Source organism: Rhinoraja longicauda, unplaced genomic scaffold (assembly GCF_053455715.1).
Source record: "Rhinoraja longicauda isolate Sanriku21f unplaced genomic scaffold, sRhiLon1.1 Scf000072, whole genome shotgun sequence".
NCBI classification, from domain to species: domain Eukaryota; kingdom Metazoa; phylum Chordata; class Chondrichthyes; order Rajiformes; family Arhynchobatidae; genus Rhinoraja; species Rhinoraja longicauda.
The window spans coordinates 226,190-244,725 of record NW_027601290.1 but is presented as its reverse complement, the minus strand read 5'-3'; the positions used below and the strand labels follow the sequence as shown (position 1 = coordinate 244,725).

General features: G+C 46.7%; 1 protein-coding gene across 1 annotated transcript in view; it reads right to left on the bottom strand.

The window, feature by feature from the left end:
- Positions 1-12,816: 12,816 nt before the first annotated feature.
- The window catches only part of LOC144589752 (NACHT, LRR and PYD domains-containing protein 3-like), a 30,355-nt gene continuing 24,635 nt past the window's right edge, over positions 12,817-18,536 (bottom strand). The window contains exons 7-9 of the mRNA XM_078394851.1: positions 15,732-17,469; positions 13,872-14,039; positions 12,817-13,707 (exon numbers count right to left, since the gene is read on the bottom strand). Of these exons, the coding sequence (XP_078250977.1) occupies positions 13,620-13,707; positions 13,872-14,039; positions 15,732-17,469 (1,994 nt within the window). The 3' untranslated portion in view covers positions 12,817-13,619. The remainder of the gene's footprint in view (positions 13,708-13,871; positions 14,040-15,731; positions 17,470-18,536) is intronic.

The window sequence follows — 18,536 nt, the reverse complement described above, 5'->3', positions numbered from 1 at the left end:
TATTCCAAAATGCAGATTGTATTAGTTAAAGTTAGGAATCCTACATAAATAAATATTTATTTAAGTTCCCACATATTACAAAATGCAGATTATATTAGTTAAAGTTATTGATCCTACATAAATAAATATTGATTTAAGTTGCTGCATATTCCAAAATGCAGATTGTATTAGATAAAGTTATGAATCCTACTTAAATAAAGTTCCCACATATTCCAAAATGCAGATTGTATTAGTTAAAGTTAGGAATCCTACATAACTAAATATTTATTTAAGTTCCCACATATTCCAAAATGCAGATTGTATTAGATAAAGTTATCAATCCCACATAAATAAGTATTTATTTAAGTTCCCACATATTCCAAAATGCAGATTGTATTAGATAAAGTTATCAATCCCACATAAATAAGTATTTATTTAAGTTCCCACATATTCCAAAATGCAGATTATATCAGTTAAAGTTATTGATCCTACATAAATAAATATTTATTTAAGTTCCCACATATTCCAAAATGCAGATTATATTAGTTAAAGTTAGGAATCCTACATAAATAAATCTTTATTTAAAATCTTTATAACCACAGGTTACACATTCAATGCAGATATTCATTTCCAAATTTACACAGAATCCCTTATTTGGAGTCTCTCTCTCTCTCTCTCTCTTACCTGTTCTTGTAGCTGTGATAGCTGCACCTTTCTCAGCTTAACCCCCAGTCTAGTAGACACTCCCAGTAGTTCCCCATGGGGGTCCAGCACCAAGCTTGTGATCACCATCTCTTTTATCTGCCCCCTCCAACCTGAGGGACCAAACAGACATAACAGGCATCTCCCTGAACCAATAATACAAAGGACAGCTCAATGCACAATGTTGCAAACCCCAATAAGAACGATGCACTCAAGAGTCAGTTTGCAAAATCATTCTGCAAAGTATCAATTTGAAGTAACTCCTGGACCATTGTCCATCTGCAGATCACCCTGAGCCGCCCAGACTGGCAAGCACCATTCAAACCGAAACCGAAAGCAGACAAGGGCTGAGCAATACTGACAAATCTCTCTCACTATTTTTATTTAAGTTGCTGCATATTCCAAAATGCAGATTGTATTAGTTAAAGTTAGGAATCCCACAGAAATAAACATTTTTGATAAAATATTTTTGATAAAGCACTCAGAGTCAGTTTGCAAAAACATTCTGCAAAGTATCAATTTGAAGGAACATGGGGAACTCCTGGAGCAGATCACCCTGAGCCCAGACTGGCAGGTGTTTAAGTTGCAACATATTCCAAAATGCAGATTCTCTTAAAGTTAGGAATCCTACACAAATAAATCTTTATTTAAGTTCCCACATATTCCAAAATGCAGATTGTATTAGTTAAAGTTAGGAATCCTACATAAATAAATCTTTATTTAAGTTCCCACTTATTCCAAAACACAGATTGTATTAGTTAAAGTTATGAATCCTACATAAATAAATCTTTATTTAAGTTGCTGCATATTTCAAAATGCAGATTGTATTAGTTCAAGTTAGGAATCCTACATAAATAAATCTTTATTTAAGTTCCCGCATATTCCAAAATGCAGATTGTATTAGTTCAAGTTAGGAATCCTACATAAATAAATATTTATTTAAGTTGTTTAAGTATTCCAAAATGCAGATTGTATTAGATAAAGTTTTTGAATCCTACATCAATAAATATTTTTGATAAAGCACAAGACTTGTTTATTCTTTATCCCATCAGCAATAAAACGGGCACGTTTTGTTTTAATATCAAAAAAACACTTTGTTCAAATAATAAATATTTTAAAAACATTTTCTTTTCAACAACTCCATCCGACATTCCAAAATGCAGATTGTATTAGTTAAAGTTATCAATCCTACATCAATAAGTATTTATTTAAGTTCCCACATATTCCAAAATGCAGATTGTATTAAAGTTATCAATCCAACATCAATAAGTATTTATTTAAGTTCCCACATATTCCAAAATGCAGATTGTATTAGTTAAAGTTATGAATACTACATCAATAAGTATTTGTGATTAAATATTTTCGATAAAGCATAAGACTTGTTTATTCTTTATCCCATCAGCAATAAAACGTGCAATTTTTTTTTTAAATATCAAAAAATACTTTTTCAAATAATGAATAATTTAAAAACATTTTCTTTTCAACAACTCCATCCGACATTTCCACAGGTTACAGATTCAAAGCAGATATTCATTTCCCAAATTTACACAGAATCCCTTATCTGGAGTCTCTCTCTCTCTCTCTCTCTTACCTGTTCTTGTAGCTGTGATAGCTGCACCTTTCCCAGTCTAGTGAACACAGACACACTCCACGAGGATCTAGCACCAAGCTTGTGATCGCCATCTCTTTTATCTGCCCCCTCCAACCTGAGGGACCAGACAGACATAACAGGCATCTCCCTGAACCAATAATACCAAGGACAGCTCAATGCACTGTGCTGCAAAACCCAATCGGATCGATGCACTCAAGAGTCAGTTTGCAAAATCATTCTGCAAAGGTATCAATTTGAAGTAACTCCTGGACCACTGTCCATCTGCAGATCACCCTGAGCCGCCCAGACTGGCAGGCACCATTCAAACCCAAACCGAAAGCAGACAAGGGCTGAGCAATACTGACAAATCTCTGACTCCTTATTTTTATTTAAGTTGCTGCATATTCCAAAATGCAGATTGTATTAGTTAAAGTTAGGAATCCTACATAAATAAATCTTTATTTAAGTTCCCACATATTGCAAAATGCAGATTGTATTAGTTAAAGTTAGGAATCCCACATAAATAAATCTTTATTTAAGTTGCTGCATATTCCAAAATGCAGATTGGATTAGTTCTAAGTTATGAATCCTACATAAATAAGTATTTATTTAAGTTCCCACATATTATAAAATGCAGATTGTATTAGTTAAAGTTATGAATCCTACATAAATAAATCTTTATTTAAGTTCCCACATATTGCAAAATGCAGATTGTATTAGTTAAAGTTAGGAATCCTACATAAATAAATCTTTATTTAAGTTGCTGCATATTCCAAAATGCAGATTGGATTAGTTCTAAGTTATGAATCCTACATAAATAAGTATTTATTTAAGTTCCCACATATTATAAAATGCAGATTGTATTAGTTAAAGTTAGAAATCCTACTCTCTCTCTAATTCTCTATCTCCCTCTAATTCTCTATAATTCTCTATTATTTCTCTCTTTCCAAATCTATTCACTCTCTCTCTCTCTCTCTCTCTCTCTCTCTCTCTCTCTCTCTCTCTCTCTCTATAATTCTCTCCCCCTCCTCTAAATTATAAAAGATAAAACCTACTTTGCCCAATGTGGGTTGTTTTTAAATGTGCTATACAAATAAAATTGACTTGACTTGACTCCTCTCTCTCCCCCCTCTCTCTCCCCCCTCTCTCTCCCCCCTCTCTCTCCCCCCTCTCTCTCCCCCCTCTCCCTCCCCCCTCTCTCTCCCCCCTCTCTCTCCCCCCTCTCTCTCCCCCTCTCTCTCCCCCCTCTCTCTCCCCCCTCTCTCTCCCCCCTCTCTCTCCCCCTCTCTCTCCCCCTCTCTCTCCCCCCTCTCTCTCCCCCCTCTCTCTCTCCCCCTCTCTCTCCCCCCTCTCTCTCTCTCTCTCCTTCCTCTCTCTCTCCCTCCTCTCTCTTATAAAAGATATTTTATAAATGAAAGCTCGTGGCTTTTTGAGTTTGTTTGTGAATGACTCTCTCTCTCTCTCCCTCCTCTCTCCCCTTCCCTCTCTCTCTCTCTCTCCCCTTCCCTGTCTCTCTCTCCCCCTCCTCTCTCTCCCCTCCACTCTCTACCCTCCTCTGTCTCCCCCTCCTCTCTCTCTCCCCTCCCTCCCTCTCCCTCCCTCTCTCAAACTCTCCAAAGCGATCTCAACTTTATTTCAGTTCTCAATGTCGCCCGTCGGACGGGCAGCTAATTGATAATTGGTGGGGTTGCTGATCCTTGGGGAAGTTGTGGGTTTTTTCAGGTCCACATGTGCTCGCTGTATCTGTCAACAAAATGGCCGCCACATGTGCTCGCTGTTTCTGGCAACAAAATGGCCACCACATGTGCTCGCTGTTTCTGGCAACAAAATGGCCGCCACATGTGCTCGCTGTTTCTGGCAACAAAATGGCCGCCACATGTGCCCGCTGTTTCTGGCAACAAAATGGCCGCCACGTGTGCTCGCTGTTTCTGGCAAAAAAATGGCCGCCACATGTGCTCGCTGTTTCTGGCAACAGAATGGCTTTCTGAGGCAGAGAATCCCAGATTCACAACTCTCTGACTGAAAAAGTTTCTCCTCATCTCCATTGTAAATGGCCGACCCCTTATTCTTAAACTGTGGCCCCTTGTTCTGGACTCCCCCAACATCGGGAACATGTCTCCTGCCTCATATGTGTCCAACCCCTTAATAATCTTGTACGTTTCGATAAGATCCCCCTCAGTCTTCTAAATTCCAGCGAGTATAAGCCTGGTCTATCCAGTCTTTCTTCATATGAAAGTCCTGCCATCCCAGGGATCGATTTAGTGAACCTTCTCTGTACTCCCTCTAAGGCAATAATGTCTTTCCTCAGGTTAGGAGACCAAAACTGCACACAATACTCCAGGTGCGGTCTCATCAATGCCCTGTACAACTGCAGCAGAACCTCCCTGCTCCTAAACTCAAATCCTCTTGCTATGAATGCCAACATACCATTCGCTTTCTTCACTGCCTGCTGCACCCGCACGCTTGCTTTCAATGACTGGTGCACCATGACACCCAGGTCACGTTGCATCTCCCCTTCTCCTAATTGGCCACCATTCAGGTAATACTCTGCTTTCCTGTTCTTGCCGCCAAAGTGGATAACCTCACATTTATCCACATTATATTGCATCTGCCATGCATTTGCCCACTCGCCTAATCTATCCAAGTCACTCTGCAGCCTCCTAGCATCCCCCTCGCAGCTAACACTGCCACCCAGCTTAGTGTCATCCGCAAACTTAGAGATGTTGCATTCAATTCCCTCGTCCAAATCATTAATATACACTGTAAATAGCTGGGGTCCCAGCACTGAGCCTTGCGGTACCCCACTAGTCAATGCCTGCCATTCCGAAAAGGACCCGTTTATTCCTACACTTTGCTTCCTGTCCGCCAACCAATTCTCTATCCACCTCAACACTGAACCCTCAATACCGTGTGCTTTAAGTTTGTACCCCAATCTCCTATGTGGGACCTTGTCGAAGGCCTTCTGGAAGTCCAGATATAACACATCGACTGGTTCACCCTTATCCACTCTACTAGTTACATCCTCGAAAAATTCTATAAGATTCGTCAGACATGATTTGCCTTTGGTAAATCCATGCTGACTTTGTCCGATGATTTCACCACTTTCCAAATGTGATGCTATCACATCTTTAATAACTGACTCTAGCATTTCCCCCACTACCAATGTTAGGCTAACTGGTCTATAATTCCCCATTTTCTCTCTCCCTCCCTTTATAAAAAGTGGGGTTACATTAGCTACCCTCCAGTCCTCAGGAAGTACTCCAGAATCTAAAGAGTTTTGAAAAATTATCACTAATGCATCCACTATTTCTGAGGCTACTTCCTTAAGCACTCTGGGATGCAGCCTATCTGGCCCTGGGGATTTATCGGCCTTTAATCCATTTAATTTACCTAACACCACTTCCCGACTAACCTGGATTACCCTCAGTTCCTCCATCTCATTTGACCCCCTGTCCCCTGCTATTTCCGGCAGATTGTTTATGTCTTCCCTGGTAAAGACAGAACCAAAGTAGTTGTTCAATTGGTCTGCCATGTCCTTGTTCCCTATGACCAATTCACCTGTTTCTGACTGCAAGGGACATACATTTGCCTTAAATAATCTTTTTCTCTTGACATAACTATAAAAGCTTTTGCAGTCAGTTTTTATGTTCCCTGCCAGTTTTCTCTCATAATCTATTTTCCCTTTCCTAATTAATCCCTTTGTCCTCCTCTGCTGGACTCTGAATTTCTCCCAGTCCTCTGGTATGATACTTTTTCTGGCTAATTTATATGCTTCATCTTTTGTTTTAATACTATCCTTGATGTCCCTTGTTAGCCACGGATGCACTACCTTTCCTGGTTTGTTCTTTTGCCAAACTGGGATGAACAATTGTTGTAGTTCATCCATGCGACCTTTAAATGCCTTCCATTGCATGTCCACCGTCAACCCTTTAAGTATAAATTGCCAGTCTGCCTTGGACAATTCACGTCTCATACCCTCAAAGTTACCTTTCTTTTAGTTCAGAACACTTGTTTCTGAATTGCCTTTGTCACTCTCCATCCTAATGAAGAACTCTACCATATTATGGTCACTCTCGCCCAAGGGGCATCGCACAACAAGACTGCTAACTAACCCTTCCTCGGGCGGCACGGTAGCGCAGCGGTAGAGTTGCTGCTTTACAGCGAATGCAGCGCCGGAGACTCAGGTTCGATCCTGACTACGGGTGCTGCACTGTAAGGAGTTTGTACGTTCTCCCCGTGACCTGCGTGGGTTTACTCCGAGATCATCGGTTTCCTCCCATATTCCAAAGACGTACAGGTATGTAGGTTAATTGGCTGGGTAAAATGTAAAAATTGTCCCTAGTGGGTGTAGGATAGTGTTAATGTACAGGGATCACTGGGCGGCACGGACTTGGAGGGCCGAAAAGGCCTGTTTCCGGCTGTATATATATGATATGATATGATATTAGTCAATACCCAGTCTAGAATGGCCTGCTCTCTCATCGGTTCCTCGACATGTTGGTTTAGAAAACCATCTCGCAAACATTCCAAGAAATCCTCTTCCTCAGCACCCCTGCCAGTTTGGTTCACCCAATCTATATGTAGATTGAAGTCACCCATTATAACTGCTGCACCTTTAGTGCACGCATTTCAAATTTCCTGTTTGAGTGCACGCATTTCTAATTTCGCTGTTTCTGTCAACTAAATGGCCGCCACATGTGCTCGCTGTTTCTGTCAACAAAATGGCCGCCACATGTGCTCGCTGTTTCTGTCAACAAAATGGCCGCCACATGTGCTCGCTGTTTCTGTCAACAAAATGGCCTTCTGAGGCAGAGAATCCCAGATTCACAACTCTCTGACTGAAAAAGTTTCTCCTCATCTCCATTCTAAATGGCTTACCCATTATTCTTAAACTGTGGTCCCTGGTTCTGGACTCGCCCAACATTGGGAACATGTCTCCTGCCTCTAACGTGTCTAACCCCTTAATAATCTTATACGTTTCGATAAGATCCCCCCTCATCCTTCTAAATTCCGGTTTATACAAGCCCAATCGCTCCAGTCTTTCAACATATGACAGTCCCGCCATTCCGGGAATTAACCTAGTAAACCTACGCTGCTCTCCCTCAATAGCAAGAATATCCTTCCTCAAACTAGGAGACCAAAACTTCACACAGTACTCCAGGTGCGGTCTCACTAGGGCCCTGTACAACTGCAGAAGGACCTCTTTGCTCCTATACTCAACTCCTCTTGTTATGAAGGCCAACATGCCATTGGCTTTCTTCACTGCCTGCTGTACCTGCATGCTTCCTTTCAGTGACTGAAGCACTAGGACACCCAGATCTCGTTGTACGTCCTCTTTTCCTAACTTGACACCATTTAGATAATACTCTGCCTTCCTATTCTTACCACTAAAGTGGATAACCTCACACTTATCCATATTAAACTGCATCTGCCATGTATCTGCCCACTCACACAACCTGTCCAAGTCACCCTGCAACCTCATAGCATCTTCCTCACAGTTCACTCTGCCACCCAGCTTTGTATCATCTGCAAATTTGCAGTCTGCAGTCGCTCCAGTCTTTCGACATACGACAGTCCCGCCATTCCGGTGATTAACCTGGTGAACCTACGCTGCACGCCCTCAATAGCAGGGACGTCCTTCCTCAAATTTGGAGACCAAAACTGCACGCAGTGCTCCAGGTGCGGTCTCACCAGGGCCCTGTACGACTGCAGAAGGACCTCTTTGCTACTAAACTCAAACTAGGAGACCAAAACTGGTCTATTGTGTACATGGTTGGAGGTGTGAATGTAAAACAAGGGGCCGAAGCTGCCTTCATGTCTGGTTACTCCAATGTGATCATCGCTTCTATTGTGCAGCCCTGAGCTCTGGGATAAAGTGGAGATAGGTTTGGAGAGTTTGAGAAAGGGAGGGAGGGAGGGAGAGAGAGGGAGCGAGAGAGACGGGGAGAGAGGGAGAGAGAGGGAGGGAGAGAGAGGGAGGGAGGGGGAGGGAGGGGGAGGGAGGGAGAGAGAGAGAGAGATTCACCCACGTACAAACAAACTGAAAAAGCTACGAGCTTTAATTTATAGAAACAGAAACATAGACAATAGGTGCAGGAGGAGGCCATTCGTCCCTTCGAGCCTGTACGCACCGCCATTCAATATGATCATGGCTGATCATCCAGCTCAGTATCCCGTACCTGCCTTCTCTCCATTACCCCCTGATCCCTTTAGCCACAAGGGCCACATCTAACTCCCTCTTAATGCACGGTGGGATTTGCTTACTAAAATGGCGGGGGTTCTTACTGAAATGGCGGGTTTGCTTAGTAAAATGGCGGGGTTTCCTTACTGAAATGGCGGGGTTGCTTACTAAAATGGCGGGGGCAGAGCGCACAGCGGCGGGGTTTGCTTACTAAAATGGCGGGAGGAGAGCGCACAGCGGCGGTATTTGCTTACTAAAATGGCGGTGTAGCTTACTGAATGGCTGGGACAGAGCGCACAACGGCGGGGTTTGCTTACTAAAATGGCGGGAGGAGAGCGTACAGCGGCGGTATTTGCTTACTAAAATGGCGGGGTAGCTTACTGAATGGCTGGGACAGAGCGCACAGCGGCGGGGTTTGCTTACTAAAATGGCGGGAGGAAAGCGCACATCGGCGGTATTTGCTTACTAAAATGGCGGGGTAGCTTACTGAATGGCTGGGACAGAGCGCACAGCGCACAGCGGCGGGGTTTGCTTACTAAAATGGCGGTGTAGCTTACTGAATGGCTGGGACAGAGCGCACAGCGGCGGGGTTTGCTTACTAAAATGGCGGGGGGAGAGCGCACAGCGGCGGTATTTGCTTACTAAAATGGCGGTGTATCTTACTGAATGGCTGGGACAGAGCGCACAGCGGCGGGGTTTGCTTACTAAAATGGCGGGGGCAGTGAGAGCGGCGGGGATTGCTTACTGAAATGGCTGGGGCAGAGCGAAATGAGGCTGGGTTTGCTTACTAAAAGGGCGGGATTGCTTACTAAAATGGCGGGGGCTGAGCGTACAGCGGCGGGGTTTGATTACTGAAATGGCGGGGTTTGCTTACTAAAATGGCGGGGAGGGAGCGCTCTGCGGCGGTATTTGCTTACTAAAATGGCGGGGTAGCTTACTGAAATGGCTGGACAGAGCGCACAGCGGCGGGGTTTGCTTACTAAAATGGCGTGGGCAGTGAGAGCGGCGGTATTTGCTTACTGAAATGGCGGGCTTGATTACTGAAATGGCGGGGTTTGCTTACTAAAATGGCGGGGGTATTTACTGAAATGGCGGGGTTTGCTTAGGATTCCTAAATTGAACTGATACAATCTGCATTTTGGAATATGTGGCAACTGGAATAAATATAGAGAGTCAGAGAGAGAGTGCACTTGCCTCTTTTATTGATTATGGGATAAAGAATAAACAAGAGTTGTGTGTTTTATCCAAAATATTTATTAATGTAGGATTCATAACTTGAACAAATACATTCTGCATTTTGGAATATACAGCAACTTAAATAAATATTTATTTCAGAAATTGAACTAATACAATCTGCAATTTGGAATATGCAGCAACTTAAATATTTATTGATGTAGGATTCATAAATTGAACTAATACAATCTGCAGTATAAGAAAATAACTGCAGATGCTGGTACAAATCGATTTATTCACAAAATGCTGGAGTAACTCAGCAGGTCAGGCAGCATCTCGGGAGAGAAGGAATGGGTAAAGTCTGAAGAAGGGTATCGACCCGAAACGTCACCCATTCCTTCTCTCCCGAGATGCTGCCCGACCTGCTGAGTTACTCCAGCATTTTGTGAATAATACAATCTGCATTTTGGAATATGTAGCAGCTGGAATAAATATAGAGTCAGAGAGAGAGAGAGGGAGAGAGAGTAAGGCAGAGACAGGGGACAGTGCTAACATCCATCCATCCATCCACAGAACAGAGGGACAACTGGTATAAACTTGCCTCATTGTCTGGAGTGGCTTCCAAATCAGTAGATACTGGGATCTGAAGGCTACGCTCCAAAGCCCCCATTCTGACCACAACCGACTGACTAGCTAATTCATTTATTGCATCGTATGGGAGGCATATTCCCAATCTTGTTTTACTCCTGTACAATGACAATAAAGATATATTGTATTGTATTGTATTGTACAACTGCAGAAGGACCTCCTTGCTCTTAAACTCAAATTAGGAGACCAAAATTGCACACAATACTCCAGGTGTGGTTTCATAAGATATTTAAGATAATTAGGGGATTGGACACATTAGAGGCAGGAAACATGTTCCCAATGTTGGGGGAGTCCAGAACCAGGGGCCACACAGTTTAAGAATAAGGGGTCGGCCATTTAGAACGGAGATGAGGAAGAACTTTTTCAGTCAGAGAGTGGTGAAGGTGTGGAATTCTCTGCCTCAGAGGGCAGTGGAGGCCAGTTCGTTGGATGCTTTCAAGAGAGAGCTGGATAGAGCTCTTAAGGATAGTGGAGTGAGGGGGTATGGGGAGAAGGCAGGAACGGGGTACTGATTGAGAATGATCGGCCGTGATCGCATTGAATGGCGGTGCGTACAGGCTCGAAGGGCTGAATGGCCTCCTACTGCACCTATTGTCTATTGTCACCAGGGATTAGACAAGTTAGATGCAGGAAACAAGTTAGGTGTTTCAATCTGTGTGCATTGGCGTGTCAATCTGTGTGCATTGGCGTGTCAATCAGTGTGCACAGGCGTGTCAATCAGTGTGCATAGACGTGTCAACCAGTGTGCATAGGCGTGTCAATCAGTGTGCATAGACATATCTCTCCCAGCTAGGGGAGAACAAGCGCCTCTGATTGGCCGCCGCGCCCAAGGCTATTGCGTCATCTGTTGCCAGGGGTGGAAAGAGGCCTTTGATTGGATACCGCGCCACAGCGCGCATCGTCATCTGTTGCCGGGGTGCAGACGATTGGCCGACGTCTGCTGTTGCCGGGGTATAAAGGGACCTCTGATTGGCCACCGCGCCCATGTCTATGGCATCATCTGTTGCCGGTGTAGAACGGGACCGCTGATTGGTCGCCGCGCCCATGCCTTTGGCGTCATCTGTTGCCATGACAAAAAAGGGATCTCTGATTGGCTGACGCGCCCATGTCTATAGCGTCATTTAGTGCTAGGGGAGAAAGAACGCCGCTGATTGGTCACCACGCCACAGCGCATAGCGTCATCTGATGCGAGGGGAGAAAGAGCACCGCTGATTGGCCGCCGCACCCATGTCTATAACGTCATTTAGTGCTAGGGGAGAAAGAACGCCGTTGCTTGGTCAGCACGCCACAGCGCATATCGTCATTGATGCTAGGAGAGAAAGAGCAGCGCTGATTGGCCGCCACGCCCATGTCTATGGCGTCATCTTTTGCCAGGGTATAAAGGGACCTCTGATTGGCCGCCGCGCCCATGTCTAAGGCGTCATCTGTTGCCAGGGGAGAAGGAGCCCCTCTGGTTACCGCGCTGCAGCGCGAAGCGTTATCTGATGCCAGGGGAGAAAGACCACCTGTGATTGGCCACCGCGCCCACTGGGTAGAACGGGACCTCTGATTGGCCGTCGCGCCTATGCCTTAGTCGTCGCCTGTTGCCAGGGTGGAAAGAGCAACTCTGATTGGCCGCCGCGCACATGCCTTTTGCGTCTCCTGTTGCCTGGGCAGAACGAGACCGCTGATTGGCCGCCGCGCCACAGCGCAGAGCGTCATCTGTTGCCGGGGGGGGGGGGGAGGAATGTTTCTTTCTGTAGAATTCCTAAGTTGAACTAATACAATCTGCATTTTGGAATATGCAGCAACTGGAATAAATATAGAGAGTCACAGAGAGAGACACAGACTGTGTGTGTGTGTGTGTTGAGAGAGGCAGAGAGAGAGCACTTGCGTCTTGCAACTGAAATACATTTTTATTTATGTAGGATATAGACCACACCATCCTTATTGACCGTCTCCGGTACGCGGTTGGCATTGATGGCACTACCCTTGCCAAACTTTACAAAACTTTCACTCTCTCTCTCTCTCTGCAGAAACCTCCCTCCCTCCACTACTCTCTCTCTATCTTCCAAATCAGTAGATACTGGGATCTGAAGGCTACGCTCCAAAGCCCCCATTCTGACCACAACCGACAGTGAAAGGCCAGTTTCACTAAAGGAAACCAATGAGAAAGTGTAAAGTGTGATCAAGTGTCTGTGGTTAAGGATGCAAGAAGCAATATCGAACTCAGGTTCCATGCTACATGTTACAAGCGTGTGAAGATCTCAGGATAGTTTATCGAAATCTCACAAATAGACTGCAGTGAATGGATCTGCAAAATGCACATTTTTATATTTTACAAACCAGAATGCAGAAACGTACCAATATATCAACGGGACTTACAGCCAATTAATTCATCCAAATGAAACTGCTTCCTGCAGCTTTGCTAAGATGTTGATGTCTTGAGGTGAAGCTGCTACTGCGGTTGCATTGGGCTTGAGTTAAGGGGGAGAGCTCCAATAACAATGAAAGGCGTGACAACCCAGAGACCCAGAAAAACACATTTTCCATGTAACGTCCAATTCGTGGTTTATTTGTGATTTGTTGATTTCTGTCCTTTGAATATAGCACGTCCCTGCTCAACATTTATATTCTGTTGAAATATAAATGTGTTGAAAGACTGGAGCGACTAGGTTTGTATACACTGGAATTTAGAAGGATGAGAGGAGATCTTATCGAAACGTATAAGATTATTAAGGGGTTAGACACGTTAGAGGCAGGAAACATGTTCCCAATGTTGGGTGAGTCCAGAACAAGGGGCCACAGTTTAAGAATAAGGGGTCGACCATTTAGAACTGAGATGAGGAAAAACTTTTTCAGTCAGAGAGATGTGAATCTGTGCGATTAATTCTCTGACTCAGAAGGCAGTGGAGGCCAATTCTCTGAATGCATTCAAGAGAGAGCTAGATAGAGCTCTTAAGGATAGTGGAGTCAGGGGGTATGGGGAGAAGGCAGGAACGGGGTACTGATTGAGAATGATCAGCCATGAACACATTGAATGGCGGTGCGTACAGGCTCGAAGGGCCGAATGGCCTCCTCCTGCACCTATTGTCTATTGTCTATGATAAAGAAAGGCACATCCGAGACCCTGCAGGTCCAAATGCAATTCCCCGGTCCCCCACTGGGGGGAAGCACGGTATTTAAATGCCGTTTAAAGGGAAGTGCGGCCTTTTAAAGGGGAGGGTGACAGTTTGAAGGGGAGGGCGACAATTTAAAGGAGAGGGCGACAGTTTAAAGGGGAGGGCGGCCGTTTAAAGGGGAGGGCGGGGAATCGGCCAACAATATTCCCGTCCCCAGGGCGGTGACGTTTACACTCCGAGATGTTCACACGACCACACTCAGTCCGGGTCTGATTCCCTGCAGACTCTTCAGCTGGTTCTGTCCATCTGCACTGAACGTATTCCCCCACAGCCTGAAACAAGCCCAGGAATAAAGACAAAATAAACAGATTAAACATCAGTGTCAGGAACAGGGACTGTGGTTGATATTTCAACAACACTCACAGAACTAAATCACAGGAGAAGCCCGCACATCCCCAGATATTTTATCACAATAAACATTAACACAAACACTCACCAGATAAGCTCCAGTCTCGGGAGGTTCAGTATGAGGCGGCGGAGACCGGGAACAGATCGGTCTGTGAGGGAGTTGTATCCCAGGTACAGCTCCGTCAGTGAGGGTTTTTTACTGAGAGCGGAGGCGAGATCCTCGGCTCCAGAATCTGTGAGACCGACATTGTTAAGCCTGGAGATGAGAGAGAGTGAGGGTGAGGGACACAGAGAGACACGAGACGGTGAAAATCCCCAGTGTTTATCAGTGACACGATTACTGATGATATTAATGATCAGTGTCAGACACCCAGTGACTGTAAACACAATCTCTGACAGTCTGGGACTTACCACAGACTCTGTATTTTACAGTCCGGGTTCCTCAGAGCCGCAGACACCAGTTTCACTCCGGAATCGCCCAGTTCATTTTCACTCAGCTCCAGCTCCGTCAGTGAGGTGTTTGTACTGAGAGCGAAGGCGAGATCCTCGGCTCCAGAGTCTGTGAGACCGACACTGCCCAGCCTGGAGATGAGAGAGAGTGAGGGTGAGGGACACAGAGAGACACGAGACGGTGCAAATCCCCAGTGTTTATCAGTGACACAATTACTGATGATATTAATGTTCAGTGTCAAACACCCAGTGACTGTAAACACAATCTCTCACAGTCTGGGACTTACCCCAGTCTCTGTATTTTACAGTCCGGGTTCCCCAGCGCCGCAGACACCAGTTTCACTCCTGAATCACCCAGGTCATTGTATTCCAGTCTAAACACAAACAGACAGAGTAAGGAACAAACTGATACAAACCCCGTGGCTGAGATAACTTCTCTGAAACTGATATTTCTGGAAGCGCCTCAGCAAATTGTTGAATAAATCTCTGTCGTTGTGGTGTTTGGTGACTTTTACCATTTATTCTCATTCCCCGACGACTGGGAAATGTTCCCCGTGCAGAGAACGCCTGCAACACACGTGACGTGATGGAGGGAGAACGGCAGCTACCATTGGTGACCCGCGGGAAGGAGGGGGAGGTGGTGGAGTCGACCACCAGCAACCCGGGAGAGGGAGACGGAACCGACGATCGGTGACCCGCGGGAGGGAGGAGGGTGGAACGGAATCGACCACTAGCGACCCGGGGGAGGGATGAGGGCGGGAAGGAGTCGACCACCAGCGACCCGGGGGAGGGAGGAGGGTGGAACGGAATCGACCACGGGTGACCCAGGGGAGGGGTTGGGCGGAGTGGACCACCGGTGACTCGGGGGAGGGAGGACGGAGTCGACCACCGGTAACCTGGTGGAGGGGGGACGGTGTCGACCACCGGTGACCCGGGTGAGAGGGGGACGGAGTAGACCACCGGCGACCCGATGGAGGGGTGGGACGGAGTAGACCACCGGCGACCCGATGGAGGGGGGGACGGAGTAGAACACCGGCGACCCGATGGAGAGGGGGACGGAGTAGACCACCGGCGACCCGATGGAGGGGTGGGACGGAGTAGACCACCGGCGACCCGATGGAGGGGGGGACGGAGTAGACCACCGGCGACCCGATGGAGGGGTGGGACGGAGTAGACCACCGGCGACCCGATGGAGGGGTGGGACGGAGTAGACCACCGGCGACCCGATGGAGGGGTGGGACGGAGTAGACCACCGGCGAACCGATGGAGGGGTGGGACGGAGTAGACCACCGGCGACCCGATGGAGGGGTGGGACGGAGTAGACCACCGGCGACCCGATGGAGAGGGGGACGGAGTAGACCACCGGCGATCCTGGTAGTGTAAAAGAGGAGGGGTGCCGTGCACAGTGACGGCCGGCCCCATAGAAAGGTTGCTGGACGGAAGAACAAAATAGTGAAACAATTTTACAGGTCAGTGTTTGCGTCAAACGGACAGTTACCCCAAGTGCTGACACTTGTGCAGAACCGGTCCCAGCCGCTGGAGACCTTCACACTGAATGCCGCAGCTCCACAGATCGAGGTGTTTGATTGTATCACAGTGCCTGATGACATGAGACAGGACCGCGCAGTCAATCGGGGTCAGTCCCAGTCCAAGTAATGAAAGTATTTCCACAGATCCCAGTGTCTGCTGAGACAGTGCAGGATTCTGAGACTCAAACAGGTAGTGCAGCGTGTTCAGGAAGCTCCGTACACCAGCTACACTCCATGTGTTTCCAGCCTGGCGTTGAACCTCCTCCTTCACCCAGTCAATCACTCGGCAGATTGTTTGATGAGGAAATGGTCCCAGAAACTCCTCCAGGACCCGAGCTGACCGTGGGGAGGAGAAACCAGCGACAAAACGGAGAAATACCTCAAATCGCCCGTCTGTCGAGCTGTTGGCTTCAGACAGGAGTTTCAGCGTATTCCTGGTATCTGCAGTCAGGAATTGTGCGAGTGCGGCTACAAACTCTTGGACAGTGAGGTGTGGGAAGGTGTACACCACGCTCCGGGCTGAATCCTCTCTCTCCAAAAGTTCCATCAGGAACCCGGACAGGAACTGGGAAGGCTGCAGATTGTATTTGATCAAATCTCCATCTGTGAACACAATGTTCTTCTCGGACACTCCAGTGAAGGCCATCTGACCAACCCTCAGTAACACCTCACGGGGGCTCTCAATCTCACGGCCGTGGTTTTTCAGGATGTTGTAAATAAAGTAGCAATATAGTTGTGTGATGGTCTTGGGAACTCGCTGCGTGTCCCGGTGTGTTTGTGTGAAGAAGGGGCCCAGTGTCAGGGCGAGGATCCAGCAGTAGGAGGGGTTGTAGCTCATGGTGTACAGGATCTCGTTCTCCTCCACGTGTTTGAAAACAGCTGCTGCCACCGTCTGATCATCAAAATACCTGGTGAAATATTCTTTCCGTTCCTCCCCAACAAATCCCAGGATTTCAGCCCTGACACTGATCTCTGCCTTTTCCAGTAAATGTAACGCAGTGGGTCGGGTGGTCACTAGCACTGAACACCCTGGCAGCAGCTTGTGCGGGATTAAACTGTACACAATGTCAGACACTTCACACCACCACTCGGGATCTGGACACTTGTGCTGAGGTTCTGTGTCTCTCCGACCGTCAGCAAAATCGATCCTGCCCTTGAATTCATCCAGACCGTCGAATATAAACAGCAATCCCTCTGGGTTCTTCCAGACCTCTCCCAGGATATTCCTAAAGTAAGGATACTGATCCAGAATCAGTTCCTTCAGGGTCACTGTGCAGTTAATAGTGTTTAAATCTCGGAATTTAAAACTGAAAACAAACTGGAAGTCTTGATATATTTTCCCTGTGGCCCAGTCATGAACAATCTTTTGCACCATTGTTGTTTTTCCGATCCCCGGGACTCCGGCCACAGATGCTGAACTCCCAGAACGGGATTTACTGCGGGAAACGCTGCTGTGGAATAATTCATCTGTCCTGATTTTTTCTAGCTCTCTCCGGAGACATTTCTCTCTCCACTCTTCATGGTCCCGGCCTCTTGCCAGCAGCTCATGTTCTACCAGTGTCCGATCTCGAACAGTGGAGGTGATTGTGAGCTCAGCGTATCGATCAAGCAGCTGGCAAACCTTCACCTTCTCCTTCATCAGGATCGTGTTCACGCTCAGTGTTTCAGTCTGTGCTCGCAGAGTCTCCTTGTGTTTACGTTGAACATCTTGCACGGGAATAGGGAGATAATGGACACAATGTTAGATGGTTCAACTCAAAACTCAACATTCACCATTACAAGAATGAGTTCAACGCTCCTGAAGGATTTCAGTGGAGTGAGGTAAACCTGGTTACAGACACGGGAGATGACATTTCTTTTGGAGAGACAGAGAGAGAGACAGAGAGAGACAGAGAGAGAGAGAGAGAGAGAGAGAGAGAGAGAGAGAGTGAGAGAGATGGAGGGGAGTGAGAGAGAGAGATATGAAGGGGAGTGAGAGAGAGATATGGAGGGGAGAGAGAGAGAGAGAGAGAGATGGAGGGGAGAGAGAGAGAGAGGGGAGAGAGAGAGAGAGATATGGAGGGGAGAGAGAGAGAGAGAGAGAGAGAGAGAGAGAGAGAGAGAGAGAGAGAGAGAGAGAGAGAGAGAGAGAGAGAGAGAGAGAGAGAGAGAGAGAGAGAGAGAGAGAGAGAGAGAGAGAGAGAGAGAGAGAGAGAGAGAGAGAGAGAGAAAGAGAAAGAGAAAGAGAATGGGGGAGAGAATGGGAGAGAGAGAGGGGGAGAGAGAGAGAGAATGGGAGAGAGAGAGGGGAGAGAGAGAGAGAGAGAGAGAAAGAGAATGGGGGAGAGAGAATGGGGGAGAGAGAGAGGAGGAGAGAGAGAGAGAGAGAGAGAGAGAGAATGGGAGAGAGAGAGGGGGATGGAGGGAGAGGGGGAGAGAGCAGAGTGGGACTGGGATGACCGAAGTGACAGTCATTGGCGAGTCATCGTTGACAACTGCAAGTAGTGTAGCTTCATCTAGTAGTGGTCCCGTGCATGTTTGGGCAAAGTGGGCAAAGGAGGGGTGTCCATGGGGAAGTGACATTAGAAATAGAAGCTGGACATGGAAGAGCAAGGCAGTGAGTCATGAAGGAAGCAATTCATTCAACATACATGTGGAGGTAGGGGTGTTGTGTCTAGAGGTGAGAACTTATTTTGACTTGTCAACAATTGTGAAAAATCATCAACTGATTGAGAAGGATTGTCGGGTACAGAGTGAAGACTATGTAACGGAGTACTTGGCCTGCCCATGAACAG